A 19,045-nucleotide genomic window follows, 5' to 3' on the forward strand; every position below is an offset into this window, starting at 1 on the left:
CATTGCGCATCAGTTGTAAAGGCTTGTGGTTAAAAAAAATGGACTTTGACCACCAGGAAATGTTGCTTATCTGCCAGGCCAAAAACAGAAAAAAAACGCAATGACGTGCAGGACATGAACTCCTTTCTCCTCCCCTACCTGCGTTATATGTGTGTGAACACGGAGAGAAGATAAAGGAACACGCGGAAACTTTTGGTGGCCCACACTCCTGATTTATCCACACAAGTCACTGCGCGCAGGTATGAACTCTGTTGTATTCTTTTGACCTCACTTAGCTGTGGAATCCTTACTGAAACCACATAATCCACCGTTGAATTATGCTACGCTCAGGAATTGTATGTGTATATATATGTATATATATATGTATATATATATATATATATATATATATATATATATATATATATATATATATATGTATATGTATATATATATATATATATATATATATATATATGTATATATATATATGTATATGTATATATATGTATATATGTATATATGTATATATATATATATATATATGTATATATATATATATGTATATATGTATATGTATATATATGTATATGTATATATATATATATGTATATATGTATATGTATATATATATATATATATATATGTATATATATATATATATATATATATATATGTATATATATGTATATATGTATATATATATGTATGTATATATTAGTAAATATATAGTATTAGTAAATATATAGTATTAGTAAATATATATGTATATATATATATGTATATGTGTGTATATATATGTATGTATATATACGTATATGCAATACATACATGCATACAATAATCACCTTATGAACTTAATTGGTTCCCAGAAAGTGTGTGGAAGGCAAAAAAATTCTTCCAAACATTAATTTCCCATGGGAAAGCATTAAAATGAGAATAATCCATTTCCAGGTCCGCATAAAACATAATTTTCTAATAAATAAGCCTTAAAACTACACAAAATATACCTTATTTTATGTATAATAAATAAGCTGTGAGAGCTTTGCTTAGACAACACAGAAACACCCTTAGCAACACGTAGCAATGGTCGACTTAGCATACTGGTACTGGGACGCTAAGTCACACAAACGCACACCTCCTTCGTGTTTTTCAATGATCTTCTTCTGCTCAGCCATAATTTTCTTTTGTGTCCTCTTCGGCTTCACACTAGTCTGTGGTGGGGTCTTTTTGGGTCCCATAATAGCAAAAGTACTCCACTCGATAACAAACCTCGTCTGCACTGAGTGCACTCAAAGAAAGTGGAAATTGGCCTATTGAAAATTTGTTTAAAATTAGAAATACATTAATAAATCATCTGATAGTCATTTTGGGACCCCATACAAATCCCTTGAAGCAGGTCTGAGCCGGATTTCGTCACATCCTTTCAATCCCCAATTGAAACAATTAATATGTTAAGAAAACTATTTCCAGGTGTGCGTCAATGAGCAAATCTGTTCTACTTCCTTCAAAAAAAAAAAATTCCGACACGGAAAATATTTTATTGTGTCTTGGAGAGCAAATTTTCCAAGCAGGTGGCTGATGTAATTGCCAGTTATAGGGGCAATAAAAAAACCAAGGAAAAAAATACCTATATTGTATAACATTAGTTATGCCGGGAACAGAGCCTAACAAAGGTGTGTGAGGTCAGGAACAAGGTGTGTTTTATGACATCACTGTGCTACCTGAACTGTGACCAATGTTTTACTCTCATCGTTCATGACGTTATCTGCAGCTTCTTGAACAAGCCAAATAATCGGAACGGCTTGATAAGATGACTTTTTTTCCATCATCTTTTATTGGAGTAGCTTTCATCTGCACCAGTACCCCCAGAGAGGGAAAGAGTTACTTTTATGTCACCGACATCTTGATTATTAATCAAATCCTGGGATAATAAATGTAATTTTATAATAATGTGTGCAAAGATTCAAGATTAGCGTGAGATGTCATGTCGTTTTTTTTTTAATCTTCAAAAGTGCAACCTAAAAAAAAAAACAGTACCCCATGTACCAACATCACGATGAGTGTTATAATACAGTAGCATAGTAGGACTAAATGTTTCTGAAAATGTATGCAATTCCAATTCCCTGTAACATTCTACCCAGTTAACGTTCTGCCACAATAGAGGAAATTTGTCAATTAAATGTAACTTTGGCAGCGATTATTTCACAATCGACCAGAATGAGCATACATATCACTTGTGCCACCCACCACACGCTACTCTACAGTTTGGGGAAACCCCACACTGGGTTGATTTCCAACATCTGCCTATTGTTCTAGAAAAATACTGCCATTTTGATCCCATTTCCTCTGTCGCATCAGTTTGTTGACAGACCACATCAGTGGACTGTGTGATGCCCAACCGAAACTTAAGACAAAGTCGGCGTTCAAATCTAAAAGATGAGCCTCGTGTCTGCTGTGTTGGCTGGTTAATATCTAACTAAAGCAAATGTGAGTAATGTCGATGTTGTGTGGAGAGGCGCCATGCTACTCTTCACTGACTTTTTTTCCCTTCCTGATAGCCTTAAAGGACAACCGACACCATTTTTTTGTTTCCTAACTGACATCAGAAAAACGTTTTATCGCATCTAAAACACCCAAAACACGCAGGCTGATATTTTTAGTCACCAATAAAGATGACTTAGTGTCCCAAAACTACTTCAAAATGACCTCACAAAGTTACAGTTTCAGAAGGTCCCGCCCCCTTGTTCGTGACATCACGCCAGGATGTCTTGCCTTGCTCGAGAATCAAAACAATGGCTTCCGATTCAGAGAGGATGCTTTCTTGTTACTCATCCAGTTATGAATATGATTCAAATAGTTCCGAAGAGGAAAGCATAAATAATAATAATACATTTTATTTCTAAGCGCCTTTCAAAACTCTCAAGGACATGGAAATGTTTGCAATCGATTAAAGAAGTCCTTCCCGATCATTTTGAGGCGTTTGGACCCAGAAAATGCACAAGATGGCGCCCAAGGGCCGTTGGAAATGGGCTTTTATATTTTAAAATCATGTATTATATATTATCAATAAATGTATTGTACAATATATTATATGTTGTTCATAATATATTGTTATGAATTGTAATATATTGCAAAATATTAAAATGATTGCCGTTTTTCATATTAATTTGTCTTTCGGAAAGGTAAATCCGTAAGCTCACTGTCGTACAGGAGTGATCCATCGATGAAAAAGGTTTCTTTAGCCGTTATCTGTACTTCTTAGAAGGTGTGGGATGTTGCGCTCCTCATCCGAGAAGCTTCTACATCCGAACTAAAGATTTTGCTGGTACCAGCTGGTAGCTTTTCAGATGAGGAGCGAAACGTCCGGCACCTTCAAAGAAGTACAGATGACAGCTGAATAAACCTTTTCTTCATTCGTAAAGGTAAGTATGAGGAGAAATGATAATGTTATTTCATATTTATTTCGCTTTTCCTGGTGACCTTTGACTTATTTTAGGGATCATAGACACCACCAAAAATCATGGCATAAATGAAAACTCAGGATTTGTACAACACCACTTACATCTTACATTCTATATTTATTTCTGATATTATTTATTTTATTTTTTCCCCCAACAGGGTGAAAATATCCGCCAAGATGTGTTGCGCAGGTTTCCTCAAACTGATGATGTTCATCTTCAATGGCAGCATTTTTGTAAGTTCATGATCAACCTTTTTAATGATAATGTGATGCCACAAGGCAGGTGGCTTCCCATTGGCTGGAAAATGATTGACTGCCACTGAAACAATAACTCATTTGCTGCCAGACGATATGCATAAATGTGTCCACAATATAGTTTATTTTTAATTTATTTTTACTTAATTTGTTTCCACGAATGTGTCAGGGTTTTTGTCATTTTCACTTAAATTGCAGGACCCACTGAATATTGAGTTTTAGGACTACATACACATTCAATTCAGCATATAAAACCTTAGTCTCTTCTTTCATCATCAAAAAAGAGTTAATTCCTAAATTATATGGGTCTGGAGTAATATGAGGTGCAAGTGGGGGCGGCTGTACAAAAGGCAGATGCTGCCACCGCGTGGAAGGGAAAAAAACATAGCCAGAGGTCTAACCAGCACTTTATCGGCACTCCTCGCAAGAAAAACCAAAACCCGAACAACTTCGGGAATGGCGCTCCACGTCATCTTTTCAATTCCCAAATAAAATTAGGAATGGCAGTGAATGAGATCAGAATGATTGATTCTTAGGGGACAAACTAGCCTTCACCAGGACATTTTCTCAAAATATTCAGTCGCCTGTGCCATTTACCTGAGTAAGAGGAAAGTAAATTGGCCGCTCCTTCATTGATCATCAACTAGATCTGGATTTCCGTATTACAGACGCTCCCCAATTTACGAACGAGATACGTTCCGAACGGTCGTTCATAAGGTGAATTTGTTCGTAAGTTGCTTCAGTGCTATATTTTGTACGGCATGTAAGTTTAAGGCTGATATAAGTATGTTTAAGGCTTGTATAAGTAACTTGTATTGGTTTGTACTGAAAAATAAACTTTTAATGAAATATACGCTATACAAATCTATGTTTGTTTACAACTGGAGAGAATATTACATATGTTACTACAAAAATGTTCGTATATACCGTTGTTCGTAACTCGAATGTTCATAAGTAGGGGAACGTCTGTACATCCAAATCATTTGACGGTGTTGGAATAAGTAAAGTTTGATACGTAGCTAGGCGGCACAGTGCTGGGCTGTTTAGCAGACAGGTGTCAAAGTCAAGGCCCGGGGGCCAAATCTGGCCCGCCACATCCTTTCATTTGGCCCGTGAAAGCAAATCAAGCATATCAAGTACCAGCCTTGCTAAATCCCGAACCAAAATTTTAAATTCTCCCATGTAAAACAAAATATTAATTATTAGTTTTGACTTCAAATTTGAAAACTAGTTATTCATTAATTTTTTGTGCGCTCCTGATGCAATATGTGGACGGGATGAAACATTCTAATGGCTTCCCCAAATTCGTAACGGCCCCTGAGAAGAAACCGTAACTACAATGTAGCCCACGGCTAAAAATATCCATGTACAACTGGAGATAATACTACATGTTACTACAAAAATGTTCGTATTTACCGTTATTCGTATTGTGAATGTTTGTAAGTAGGGGAGCGTCTGTATTCAAAAAAATCAATTTCCGTGCTGATATAGCAATGGAGAAGAAGGCTCCAATTATCCTCATTTACCATTTACTATTTTCTTAAATGATACGTCTTGTTTAAAAATGACACGTGAAGGGTTTGTTTACTATTGCGAAAAGATCAACAAGGCAACAGATGAGTTTTGTGTTTGCGGTTGGATGTTTGCACTCACTCACAATTTCATGATTGATCCGGGCCCTTTTCAGGTAGCAGGTGGCGCCATTTTAGGAGTGGGCATTTGGGTGAAGGTGGACAGCAATTCCCTGATGGGAATACTGGATGGCGTGGACTCTCTTCCACCAGCAGTGTCCCAGGTGACCAATGTGGGTTACTTGCTCATTGGCGTGGGCGCCGTGCTGCTCGTCATCGGATTCCTGGGTTGCTGTGGCGCCGTCAAGGAGAGCAGGTGCATGTTGTTGACGGTGAGCAATCCGCAATCGATTTAGCAATCCACCAATTTTATTTTAATTGGACGTTGTTGCTGGAGCCTATCCCAGGCATCTTCGGACATTAGACGGGGGACACCCTGAACCGGTTTCCAGCCAATCGCAGGGCACACAAAGACGAGCAATCCTCACTCTCACTCACACTTAGGCACAATTTGGAGTGTTCAATCAGTCTGCCATGCATGTTTTTGGAATGTGGGAGGAAACCCGGGAAAAAAACTCACGGATTGGTTTAAAAAATAGCAAATGGGACTATTATAGTTTTTTGTTTGTTTTTTAATTACAGTGATACCTCAGCTTACGAACTGAATTGGTACCCAGAAAGTGTGTGTAAGGCGAAAAGATCATCTACCAAACATTTATTTCACATTAAAAAAACATTACAAATGAGAATAATCCGTTTCCAGGTCCACTTAAAACAAGTTTCTACTAAATAAGCCTTAAAACTACACAAAATATACCTGATTTTATGTATAATAAATGTGCTATTGTATTTTAATTAAAGAAATAAACTGCACTATGTAATAAAGTCGTTTTATTTACCTTTGTGATGGTCGTTGATGTCTTGATGGGATGGAGTAGGAGGAGGAGGGAGGGAGGGAGTTACTGTTTGGAAGGAGAGTCACCTTCATTAAGGACTGTTCCATGCTAGCTGCTTTTCGTTAATCCAAAATAACAGAAGTTTTTCAACCGCTTCTATTGCCTGAGACCGTTGCTTAGACAACACAGAAACACCCGTAGCCACACCTAGCAACGGTCGACTTAGCATACTGGTACTGGGACACTAAGTCACACAAACGCACACCTCGTTCGTGTTTTTCGATGATCCCTTTCTTCTGCTCGACCGTAATTTTCTTTTGTGTCCTCTCCGGATTAACACGAGCCTGTGGTGGGGTCTTTTTCGGTCCCAAAAAAGCAAAAGTATCCACTTTCAGTGCACTGAGTGCCACAGTGGCGCTGTTCAACCGTGTGGTTTGGTGTTCTACCACAGACAACTAGTCCGCCCGATAATGTGGCGCTCTGTGTGTATCCCGAAAACTGGTTCATATGCCAAGATTATGGTCGCCAATTTAATATTCGTAAGGCAAAAAGTTTGTTAGCTAAAGCGTTCATTAGCTGAGGTATCACTGTATTATTATTTTGGGTCAAAAGGAGTGGCAAAAACAAAAGTAATTAATCTCACCATTTCAGCATTGTTATTGTGCCAAGATTTCTGTCTGATATATCACGGGTGTCAAACTCAAGGCCCGGGGGTATGATCCAGCCCACCACTTCATTTTATGTGGCCCGTTAAGGATGATTTAAGAAATTACAATACAGAATTTTTTTTTTTCCTGATTGAAGGAAATTCATAAAAAGCAACGTGAACTTGTTTTTATTTGTTGGCTCATTTGGTACTCTACACAAGCTACTTCCTGGTTCTTGTAGGCGGCGGGGCTATTTCTGAGATCTTCTTTTGTTGATAGAACGAACACACTGTACATTTGTTAAATATTTCCCTCTCAGTCAGGAGGCAATGGCTTTTTGCCGAGGTGGTTTGTGGGGGTTTTAAGAATTTCACATGTGGACTCCTGATCGACTGATTTCATCTCGCTTCCGGTCTCCTTCAGTTCTTCAGTATCGTGCTGGTCATATTCCTCATTGAGGTCGCCGTCGCCGTGTTGTTGCTGGTTTTCAAGGATTTGGTAAGTCCCGATGACTGACTGGGAATGCGTAGAAGATTGTTCCAAGAACTTGTACACATCCCTTCAGGCAGAGGAGGTCTTTGACGGTCTTGAAACCGAAGTGAAGAAAAGCCTCGCCGCAGACTACGGAGCTGATGACAGCCTAACGTCATTGTGGGACGCTACCATGGAGGGGGTAGGTCACTATTTTTCACTCTTCTATGAATGTACAGGTAACATCCGAGTTACGACCGGTTTCCGTTCCGACAAAACGGTCGTAAGTCAAACGGTCGTAAATCAAAAAGCATTCAAAATGACTGACGCGAGGATCACGTGATCATAACAAATGACGACACGCTGGCATCTCCTATATGACAGGATAGTATGTGATGTCAATCTGTTGTTTATAAGCAACGTTTTCTATTGAATACTATTACAGTAAAGTCTCGTTATATCGATATTCAAGGGAGTCCGAAAAAATATCGATATAACCGGGACTATCGATATATCCGACCCTGTTTCCATGTAATTTTCTCCGTGCGTGCATAGAAATAGTATCGATATAACCGGGACTATCGATATATCCGATATCGATATAACGAGACTTTACTGTATATACCAAAATGTTGACAGTTCATTTATAAATCTTATAACGTTTAGTGTTATTTCAATCATTTTATATTTCGTATTATCGATCTATGTTACTGTGTCGGCGCAGAGGCTTTCTGCTGACCCAAATACGCACGGCTTCCCACGCATCCGAGCTTTCCAAAAATCGCTCTCCCTGCTAACGGAGAAGCCAGAAAAGGTGACCTGTCTCAAAGAGGCGGCAGTGCCGACCGTGAGGCCGACGCGGCGTTTGCATCGCGGCGATCCCACCCGCTCCACCTCGGCGGCGGTGGACAACCCTCCCTCCCTCCGATTGTCACGTTCGAATTGACAGCTGGGGGCGGGGCCACGCCTCCCCGCTTCCAACACTTCCTTCTTCAGGACAGCGGGGTACGAAAACGGGACGCTGTCAACTTGTATTTGTACTTTTTATTACCCTGGACTTTCTATATCTTTGTTCGAGGCCCCCCCCAGTTTTGGAAGGTGCTTATATCAGAATCAGAATCAGAATGAGAATCAGAATACCTTTATTCGTCCCGCAATGGGGAAATTTGCAGTCCACAGCAGCAATTGAAGAGGGATGGGGTTGGGGTGGGAGTGAAAGGATAGAAAACAAGATATTCTAAGCATAACAAAATAAAAATGTCAACTGTATACTGTGCAAATGTAGATGTGCAAAAACCGTTCTATAAACAAGACTGTACATAGTGCAGTCTTGTTTATAGAACGGTTTTTGCACATCTACATTTGCACAGTATACAAATGTAGATGTGCAAAAACCGTTCTATAAACAAGACTGCACTATGTAGTCTTGTTTAAATGAAATGTATTATTATTATTATTATTATTATTATTATTATTGTTCCATTTCTGCACCACCGTGTGCGAGTTGCTTCTCGCAATTGTCAGGTTTCCCATTGCCCCCCCCTTACTCGTCGTTTTGGTATTCGTTATTTTTGATTACTCCCCTGGTCCTCTTTTTGGGACCAGCGCTTTGTGTTGTAGCTTAATAAATAATCATCCTGCACGGTCTCTGTCGCGTTGCTGGCTGTAGTGGTGACAGCCGTAGAATTAAAAAAAAAAAAAGGTCTGGTGGTCGTAAGTACGAGTGGTCGTAACTCGCGCTGGTCGTAAATCGGATGTTACCTGTATTTTTAAAGTTTGAACTGTGCACCTTGATCATGTTCAATAAATCTGTCTTCGCAGTTCAAATGTTGTGGATACAAGAACTACACCGATTTCGACGGCTCACCCTTCCAAACCCAAAACGGAGCCGTTTATCCATCCCGGTGTTGTAACGGAACATCGGTCAATGAAACGTGCAGCCTGTCGTCAGCGCAGCTTGCGGAAGAACTGCAGGTACTTGGGCAGCCGCCGATCACGTATTGCGTCACTCGGTTGCTTCAACGCGCCAATTCTCTCCATCAGTTAGTGGATGGCTGCTTTGACAAGCTGCTGCAGTTCATTGAGGAAAATGCCCCCATCATTGCGGCCGTGGCTCTCGGAATCGCTGCTCTTGAGGTATTAACAAAAAAAAATGCATTCAAACTCATCCCATCGAGCATTCACATTCATTCAGATTCCTTAAATTCATGTTATTTTTTTCCTAAAATGGCTGAAATGAAATCTATTTGTAAATAATCAAATGGATTTCTAACATTTGCATTTTATATGAGCAGTTAACAGTTTTATTAAAGGACAACCGACACCCCCGACAAGTTGCGTCCATAATTTGTCACTTCATATGACTTCTACTGAGCGCATTTTACAAATATTCCACGGCATATAGCTATATTTTACGTTTTAAGACTCGTGCTGGATATTCAGGAAGTCTAGTTTTCGAGTTGGTGACAAGTCCTCACCCTACGTCACTGAAGGAACGCCCCTGACCGAGAAAGCCACACACAATGCATTTTGGGCACTTTTTTGTCTGGAAACATCGTGTTGATCCGTGTTGATCGTGAAATTTGAAGGAAAACTACATTAACGCGATAGTGAATCGTGTGTCGCAGCAATTGCGGTAAAACGCATAAAGGTGTAAAATAGACAAATCAGCCTGTTTCCAACGGAGCTTGTGCGCCATCTTCTGCATTTTCTGGGCGCTACATTGGAGTCCAGATGGCTCGAATTGATACAGAAGAACTTCTTTAATCGATTGAAAACATTTATGCTTTCCCCTTCAGAACTATTTGAATCATATTCATAACTGGATGAGTAACAAGAAAGCATGTTCTCCGAATTTGAACTCTCTGAAGCCATTGTTTTGATTCTGGAGCAAGGCGCTGACCAATAGTGTGACCAATAGTGTCGTCACGAACAAGGGGGTGGGACTTTCTGAATCTGCCCAGTTCCAAGCTCCTTTTGTGGCAGTTTTGGGACACTTTAAGTCATTTTTATTGGTGTTTTGCTTTGATTAAAAATATCGGCCTGCGTGTTTTGCGTATTTTAGATGCTATAAAACGTTTTTCTGATGTCAGTTAGGAAACAAAAAAATGGTGGCGGTTGTCCTTTAAGAGAGTTAGTTAATTATAACGAATTCCTATTAACTCATTCACTGCCATTCACAAATTTCTTCGGGAATTGAAAATATGACGTCGAGCGCCATTCCCGAATTAGTTCGGGTTTTGTTTTTTTTCTTGCATGGGTGCCGATAAAGCTCTGGCAATGTTTTTTCCATTCCATAAGAATTTCCTTTTTCTCCATGTTAGCGCTTCATTCCAGCTTCAGCTGTTGTTAAAACGCTATATAAACCCATATGTATGTATGGCATTGTATTTTGGACCGCCGCCCTCATTTCAAGCTCATATAACTACAAACCCATATCATTTAGGAATTATTTGTTTTTCTGAAGAAAGAAGAGAATCTAAAGTTTCTAACGCTGCAGTGAATGTTGATGTCGTCCTAAAACTCAATATTCTGTGGATCCTGGAATTCAAATGACAATGACAAAAACCCTGGCACTGGAGTGGACACGTGTAAATGTGCGGCAGTGAATGAGTTAATGATATAACTCCCATTGAGAATATTTTTTTTTTTCAAATAAAAATTTCACATTAATTCCCCACGATTGATGCGGTTTAGCACTGAGCCTCTCCGACAAATGTTTTACCGTTGTCTATATTCATAATTTAAACTGTAATTGTACCCCAAATATTTCAATATCTTATCACACTCATTTTAGAACACCCCCCACATCCCTAAAAATAAATCATGTATACACACAGAAGTAATTAACATTAACAACCCAGGCAAAACACAAACTCATTCAATAATTGATTCATTTTTGGAAAAATAAAATACTATCTAGATTCAACCCCTTTGAATGATTTGTGACTACATTCATAGAAATGGAAAATAATCATCAAATCCAAATTTGAGAAATAATCGAATGCCTCGTCAATTGTTGCTTTTATTTGCAGATTGCCGCCATGGTGGTTTCAATGGTTCTTTACAAGGAGATTGGTAGCAAAGCATGATGATCACATTTTTTTATTTTATTTTGTCAGTTTTTAATGAGTAAAGTGTTCGGTCAAAACCAACAAAACTGTGTTGAAGGTATCTTTTGCAAATCAGCAGTCGGTGGAGCTTGTCTGTCCTGCTGATTCAAAAGTGTTTCAAGTGATTGACTGATTTATTTATGTGTCAACGGCTGTCAGGAATCGGCGCCGTATATTTCACTTGTCATGTAAAAAGAATTGAAAACAATGTCACGATGTTCATATGATTAGCTTATTATTTTTTTTTAATTAATCACATGAAAAAATAAAATTGAACATTTATGTTCGGTTTACACATTGACTCGTGTTTTTCTTTTGTATTAATATTATTTCTCTTCATAGCAGCGTCAGATTTCAAAATATTTCAATACAAAATGTCCTGTTTGGATCCTGTAGGATAATGAGCTGTTCTTTTTCTTAGAACAAAAGTAAAACGTTTCAAAATATTTATGGCAACCTTTACAAACTATTTTCACGCTAATAAGTCGTAGCATGCGTATGTGCGTGTGCTGCATACATGTTAAGTCACACGATTTGGTCCGGAGACTCCCGATTTTGGCCACAATACTCACAATACTCACTTTATAAAGCAACTGTTGACACAATACAGACAGTTCATTTGTAAGGTGAAAAAAAGAAAATGTAAAAAACAAAATACATTTTTAAACTAATTGAATGTATAAAAAAATACAATGAAAGCATTTTTGTTTTATTTACTTCTAATTTACACTTTTGTAAAGCTCACATTCTTTTAACACGCACCACAGAGTCGCGATTACTAAAATCTCCCGATTTATGATTTCTGAAACTAAACATGAATGCGTGTATGGATGTTTGTACGTGTAAATAATCATTTATTTTCTCTCTTTTGTGACATTTTGTCGTAGATTTAACATGACAACCGTCGTGCGCCATATTTACAATCGTCAAGCCTTGTGATGTTGATCTTGTCCAAAACAAATCCAATACTACCACCTCCTGGTCATAGGTAGTGTTACCACGTCGTCCCCCTTACCAAATGCGTCGCCCGCAGGGTTAATTGTAAACTTTGTTCACTGTGTTAATACTTCTCAATAAATACCTCCTAAAACGCATCATTACGACGTTTATATAGGAATAAGGTAAACTCTTTCATTGACATTGGACAAATTTGATCATTTGTCAGCAGCGCCCCCGAGTGGACACAATCTCGATAAGCATTTGAAAAACATCTTTCTACGGTACTTTGTGAGCTCTGTTCAATTGATCACATTAGCCCACGTGTCAAAGTAAAGGGCCGGGGGCCGAATCTGGCCCATCAAATCATTTTATTTGGCCAGCGAAAGCTAATCAAGCATGTCAAGTGGCATGATGCTAGCGAAAATCGCTAAATTAGCTAAATTGTCGTATATAACCCACAACAGTCATTATTCTTGACTTCAGATTTGAAAACTAGTTATTCTTTAATTTGTTGTACGCTCGACATGAAATATGTGGAGGACATGAAATATTCTAAGGCGTCAGTGCAGAGCGCCGATGCATATGTGGAACTGTCGCGGCTTGGAATAGAAGCGGATTTACGTTGGTGCAGGAGATGTGAGACAATCTCTTTGTCAATGGATGCTACAGTTTCGTGTATGGTTTCCTCACGGGGGGTCATTATGAATTAGCTATCTAGCTAGTTATCTGTTATCTATTAGCTGTCTATTAGCTAGCTAGCTTTCTTTCTGAGTTACTTGAGGATTGAGTGAAGGCCTAGCTAGCTATCTGTTAGCTATCTATTAGCGAGCTAGCTTTCTATCCGAGTTACTTGGCTATCTATTAGCTGTCTTTTAGCTAGATAGCTTTCTGAGTTACTTGAGGGTTGAGTGAAGGCCTAGCTAGCTATCTGTTAGCTATCTATTAGCGAGCTAGCTTTCTATCCGAGTTACTTCGCTATCTATTAGCTGTCTATTAGCTAGATAGCTTTCTATCTGAGTTACTTGAGGATTGACGAAGGCCTAGCTAGCTATCTATTAGCTATCTATTAGCAAGCTAGCTTTCTATCTGAGTTACTTAGCAATCTATTAGCTGTCTATTAGCTAGCTAGCTTTCTATCTGAGTACTTTCCGGATTGAGTGAAGGCCTAGGTAGCTATCTTTTAGATATCTATTAGCAAGCTAGCTTTATATCCGAGTTACTTAGCTATCTATTAGCTGTTTATTAGCTAGCTAGCTTTCTATCTGAGTACTTTCCAGATTGAGTGAAGGCCTAGGTAGCTATCTGTTAGCTATCTATTAGCTAGCTAGCTTTCTATCCGAGGTACTTAGCTATCTATTATCTGTCTATTAGCTAGCTAGCATTCTATCTGAGTTACTTGCGGGTTTAGGGAAGGCCTATAGCTAGCTATCTGTTAGCTAGATAGCTTTTTATCCGAGTTACTTCCAGGTTGAGTGAAACCTGGCACGTGTGGCCGCCGCTGCACACCCACAGAAAAACTTATCCTGTGACTGTAAAGTGACCTTGAGAGTTTTGAAATACGCTTATAATTGAAATGTATTATTATTATTATTTCCCCAAATTCATAACGGCCTTCGAGGAGGAAACCGTAACGACAATGTGCCAAAAAATAAGTTTGAAATCCCTGCACTAAAGATGTGGCTGCTTCTAGTTGTGGGGGGCCTGCAGTGTCTCTTAACATTGATAGATCCTCCATGAGAAAGTCAAACAGTGGCACAATTGGAACTTTGATGGTGAGGCGTGTGATCAGGTCACGGCCGGTGGAGCCACACTCGAGTGTCACGTTGGAATGATGATGGGAGCTCATGGCAGCACTTGTTCTTGCTGTTGTGGAAATTCAATGAGCAGGAGGTGACTTGACAGTCACGTAAAGTCATTATGGCTTTACAACCTTCCGGGCGTGAGAACAGCGGACCAGTCGGACCGCCGCACGTCAAGGCCCGAAGATTTACAATTGGGCATTTTACATTATCAGTTGACATTTTCACTTTTATTTTTTACATTTACAGTTCAATACAGTTGCATTGGAAAAACATCGAGAGATGTTTGTGTAGACTGGATTAAAAATGTGTGCAAGTGTATCCTCTATCTCGAGTCAAAAAGTCTAAAAATTTGATTGAATTTAATCCTTAAAGGACAACCGACGCCTCCGGACAAGTTGTGTCCATAATTGGTAAAATCACTTCAAATAACTTCTACTGAGCGTATTTTAAAAAGATTCCACGGCATATAGCTATATTTTAAATTTTAAATGACAACCGACGTCACTTTTTTGTTTCTTAACTGACATCAGAAAAACTTTTATAGCATCTAAAATACCAAAAAATACGCAGTATGATATTTTTAGTCAAATGCAAAACACCAATCAAAATGAGTTAAAGTGTCCAAAATGTGCCAAAAAATGAACCCGAAAGTGGCCAGTTTCAGAAGGTCCCGCCCCCAGTTCGTGACATCACGCCAAGACGTCTTGCCTTGCTGGAGAATCAAAACAATTGCTTCAGATTCAGAGAATATGCTTTATTGTTACTCGTCCAATTATGAATATGATTCAAATAGTTCTGAAGAGGAAAGCATACATGTTTGCAATCGATTAAAGAATTTATTCCATGCCATTTTGAGGATAAAGCTCCTGTAAGGAATTCATCAGCCTGTTTCCACAGGCTGATGAATTCCTTACATGGAGCTTTGTCGCCATCTTCTGCCTCTTTTTTGGTGCTACATGAAGTTTTCAGACCAGCCAAGTACAGCCAAATGCATTGACGTGGTGGAAGGACTGCTACTGCTGCTGTGTCCTTTTTTGGTCAGGGGCGTTCCTTCAGTGACGTAGGGTGAGGATTCGTCACCAACTCAAAAACAAGACTTCCGGAATATTCAGCACGAGTGTTAAAACGTAAAATATAGCTATATGCGGTGGTATCGTTGTAAAATACGCTCAGTAGAAGTCATTTGAAGCCATTTTACAAATTATGGACACAACTTGTCCGGAGACGTCGGTTGTCCTTTAAGTGTGTGTCATTGTGCAGTTGCTGCCGTGCAAACATCCGTGTCATGACTTTTGAAGCTCGGTGTGACGTCTGCCATTGAGTGGGAATTGTGACACCTTCTTTCCTTTCAAGTGCAGGTGAGAAGCTACCGTGGTGGTATAAAAGCACTTTTTCCATCACTTGCCCACAGCACTGACAGCAAGGTCACCATCTGGGTACCTTGGACCATATATTTTTTTTTTCTTTCTTAGTCTGCTATTTTTTTTTAGTTTTATTTGAACCGTGAGGTACTTTTGTGACTCCATCTATTTTTCCGTCATGATGTCGCAGCTCATCCTTGTGTTTTTCTTCTCGATTTTGGCGACGACTTTCCCCTTCCCTCGCAACGCTTTGGAGCACATCCGCAAAGTATCAAAAGCTGACTTTGAGTCTTCCGGCGGCGAACCCATCCGCGGCCTGGTGAGAGTGTTGCAGACGGATCCGCGCGGTCTCGCCTCATCCGGGTTCTTCGCCAGGGTAAGCCAGACTCGGAGTTCCAGACTATCTTTTCCCGCTTTTCTGTCCCACGGGCGGCCCGGCCCAGCCTTGAAGTCCCCCGCGAGCCATCTGCGCCGCCTGAAGGATGAAAGTCCAGTTGGGATGGCGCACAAGAAGAAACAAGGCCTGCATATGTGGCAAAGGGCCATCGATAAGGGAAACAAGGAGGACGTTTTTTTGCCCGCCAACCTGAAGAACGCCAAACAGACGTGCGCTGCTGTTCCTTTCGTTCAGGTAACGTGCATGGAAATAATAATAATAATAATACGGTGATACCTCAGTTTACGAACCCCTTGGCTTACGAACTTTTCGGTTTACGAACGTTAAATTTATGAACATTTTACCTTGGCATACAAACTATTTTTCAGGATACACACGGAGATGCCTCAATGAGTGATGTGTCATTCGCGAACGAGCCCGTTCTAACAACAAAATGGCCGCCGACTTTTTTTGTCCTCTATTCCCGCCCCCTTCGATTAAAGCCACGTGATTGGTCAAAAACGCAGCAGTGACGGGAGGTGGTTTAAAAATTTAAGAGACAGCCAGACGACAGAGAGAGTTTAAACTTTGATAGTTCAAAGTCAGAGTGTAGACTGCAAGGTTAAAATATCCCATCAATCAGGCTCCACAAATAACACACACAAGCCATCTGTACACTGGAGGCAAAAAGCTATCAACCCAGCTAAACAGAACACAATTGATGAGGAACTAGATAAAATTATGGCAGAGAAAGCACCAACAATCGATCATTTCTCAAGATGGTGAAAGAAGAAGGTTACGTTCCTCCTCAAGTGTTTAATGCTGAGGAAACCGGCCACTCCATTCCATCAAGCCATCAACAACCATCACAAAGGTAAATAAAACCACTTTATTATACAGTACAGTTTATTTCTTTAATCATAATACCATAGCATAAATATTATACATAAAATAAGGTATATTTTGTGTATTTTTAAGGTTTAGAAAATTAGAAAGTAGAAAATTATGTTTTATGGGGACGGATTATTCTCATTTTAATGGTTTCCTATGGCAAATTAATTCTTGTGATACACACTTTTCACCTTACACACTCTCTCTGGGAACCAATTAAGTTCGTAAGCCAAGGTATCACTGTACTGGAAATATATGTGTGACTTGTGCCCCCCTCCCCCTCCTCCATAGCGCGTGACAGCAGAGGGATGCAACACAGTGACCGTACACAACAAGCTGTGTTTCGGCCAGTGCAGTTCTCTATACGTCCCCGTGGAGGTGGACCCGGCAGGGGGAGGGTCCCCCCGACGCACGCCCTGCTCTCGATGTGCCCCCTCCAAGGCCCAGGCCGTCACCGTGCCGCTGCAGTGCGGCGCCGAGATCCGCCGGCGGCAGGTGATGCTGGTGTTGGAATGCAAATGTGAGACGGGACGAGAAGAGAAGAACGCGGAGGAGGTTTCACCACACCTGTGAGAACTTATAATGGTCTCCAGAATTGCCATTGGTTGAGTTTCGTTCGGTTCACTTTAATTCTAAACATCTCACCTCCAATAATAATAATAATAATATTATTATTATTATTATTATTATTATTATTAATAATACTTTTTATTTTCAAGCGTCTTTCAAAGCTCTCAAGGACACTTTACAGTCACAGACAAGCATGGCTGTCTATTGGCTATATCTATTAGCGCGCTAGCTAGCTATTAGCTATATAGCTATCTTGCTAGCTATTAGTTATCTTGCTAGCTATTAGCTATATAGCTATCTTGCTAGCTATTAGTTATCTTGCTAGCTATTAGCTATATTGCTAGCTATATAGCTATATACTAGCCATTTAATAGCTAGCTAGCTCGCTTTCTATCGAGTATTTGAGTTACTTCCAGGTTGAGTGAACGCTGGCGCGTGTGGCAACCGCTGCTCACACACAGAAAAACTTATCCTGTGACTGTAAAGTGACCTTGAGAGTTTGAAAAGGCGCTTATAAAGGAAATGTATTATTATTATTATGATGATTATTATAATTATTATGATTATTATGATTATTATTATTATTGAGACTACTGAGAGCTGACACTGATCTATGATTATTATGATTATTATGATTATGATGATTATTATTATTGAGACTATTGAGAGCTGACACTGATCTATTATTATTATTATTATTATTATTATTATTATTATTAGTCAATCATCTTCAGCACTTTCTGCACCCTCTTTATTATATGAAACAGTTCTAGAAGAAAGAGGAGTGGATCAAAGCATCCTTTTCACCAGTGGATCAGGGACATCATGGTGAAATATGCACGTCTGCGACCAGCTAAATGTTGCAACACGAAGCTGTCCATTGACGAAAAGAGATTGTCTCACATCTCCTGTAGCACATAAATCCGCTTCAATTCCAAGCCGCGACAGTGCTTGCTAATGCTAATTCTGGGTGCTTTTTCCATACGCTGTGATGCTGACTGGCTAACGCCGCCATTGCTGATGTCATGTATGTCTATTTTTTTGCACTGTTTAAAGTCTGAACGTCTTGTTCAGACATCACACGAGGCTTATTCAAGCTAAATATCCACAACGATGTACTTTTTCACAGCGAATGTGAGTCTCCGTTAGGACGACGACCCTTTGAACGTATCCAAAGGGGAAATATTGAGATCCATGAAAACTAAAAAATACATAAATAAATAAATAAAAGAGATTGTTCAAAAACCCGCTCTTAGCTTCTTCTTTTGCTGCCAACGTTGAATTAAAAATGCAATTGAGTTTGGATGTGAGGCTCCAGCGAGAACATAAAGAGCATTTGTTGTTGTAACCCCACCCACCTTTTTTTTCTGCCCAACCACTCCTGCGTACAAGTTCTCCTATGTTTTATTAAAAAGGCTCATTCCGCACACTTTTAGCACGTCGCACTTTCAATCGAGCTATTGGGCTCGGGTACTTAGCAGTAAGCAAACATAATTGTTTCAGCGTGCTGCCCCTTGAATTATGTATAGGAAGCACCTCTTCTCATGGCCAAGCTTCCTTTCAGTGGAGTTGTGGGAATTTTGAGCATCATTCACCGCAGATGCGCTTCAAAACCGGAGGGTGCGCTTGATGATGTGCTCCCATAAAAACCTATTATTCATTTATAGCCTGGCACCTGGGCTTGGTTAAAGTGAACTCATCCCGCACATGCC

The 19,045-nt window shown here is 39.6% G+C and overlaps 2 protein-coding genes across 2 annotated transcripts; both read left to right on the forward strand.

The window, feature by feature from the left end:
* The first annotated feature begins 176 nt into the window (after positions 1-176).
* LOC148892726 (tetraspanin-1-like) lies at positions 177-11,695 on the forward strand. The gene is made up of 8 exons (XM_089007334.1): positions 177-239; positions 3,601-3,676; positions 5,385-5,600; positions 7,235-7,309; positions 7,377-7,484; positions 9,104-9,256; positions 9,326-9,418; positions 11,317-11,695. The coding sequence occupies exons 2-8, from the start codon at positions 3,620-3,622 to the stop codon at positions 11,371-11,373; spliced, it is 759 nt and encodes a 252-aa protein (XP_088863460.1). The 5' UTR covers positions 177-239; positions 3,601-3,619; the 3' UTR covers positions 11,374-11,695.
* A 3,409-nt stretch (positions 11,696-15,104) lies between these two features.
* dand5 (DAN domain BMP antagonist family member 5) lies at positions 15,105-18,304 on the forward strand. Its single transcript, XM_089006692.1, has 3 exons — positions 15,105-16,127; positions 17,055-17,332; positions 18,101-18,304. Exons 1-3 carry the CDS (start codon positions 15,675-15,677, stop codon positions 18,252-18,254), a joined length of 885 nt encoding a protein of 294 aa, XP_088862818.1. The 5' UTR covers positions 15,105-15,674; the 3' UTR covers positions 18,255-18,304.
* The last annotated feature ends 741 nt before the right edge of the window (positions 18,305-19,045 follow it).

This window comes from Hippocampus bargibanti, linkage group LG10 (assembly GCF_051943395.1).
Source record: "Hippocampus bargibanti isolate YZ-2025 linkage group LG10, ASM5194339v1, whole genome shotgun sequence".
In the NCBI taxonomy this organism is placed as follows: Eukaryota; Metazoa; Chordata; class Actinopteri; order Syngnathiformes; family Syngnathidae; genus Hippocampus; species Hippocampus bargibanti.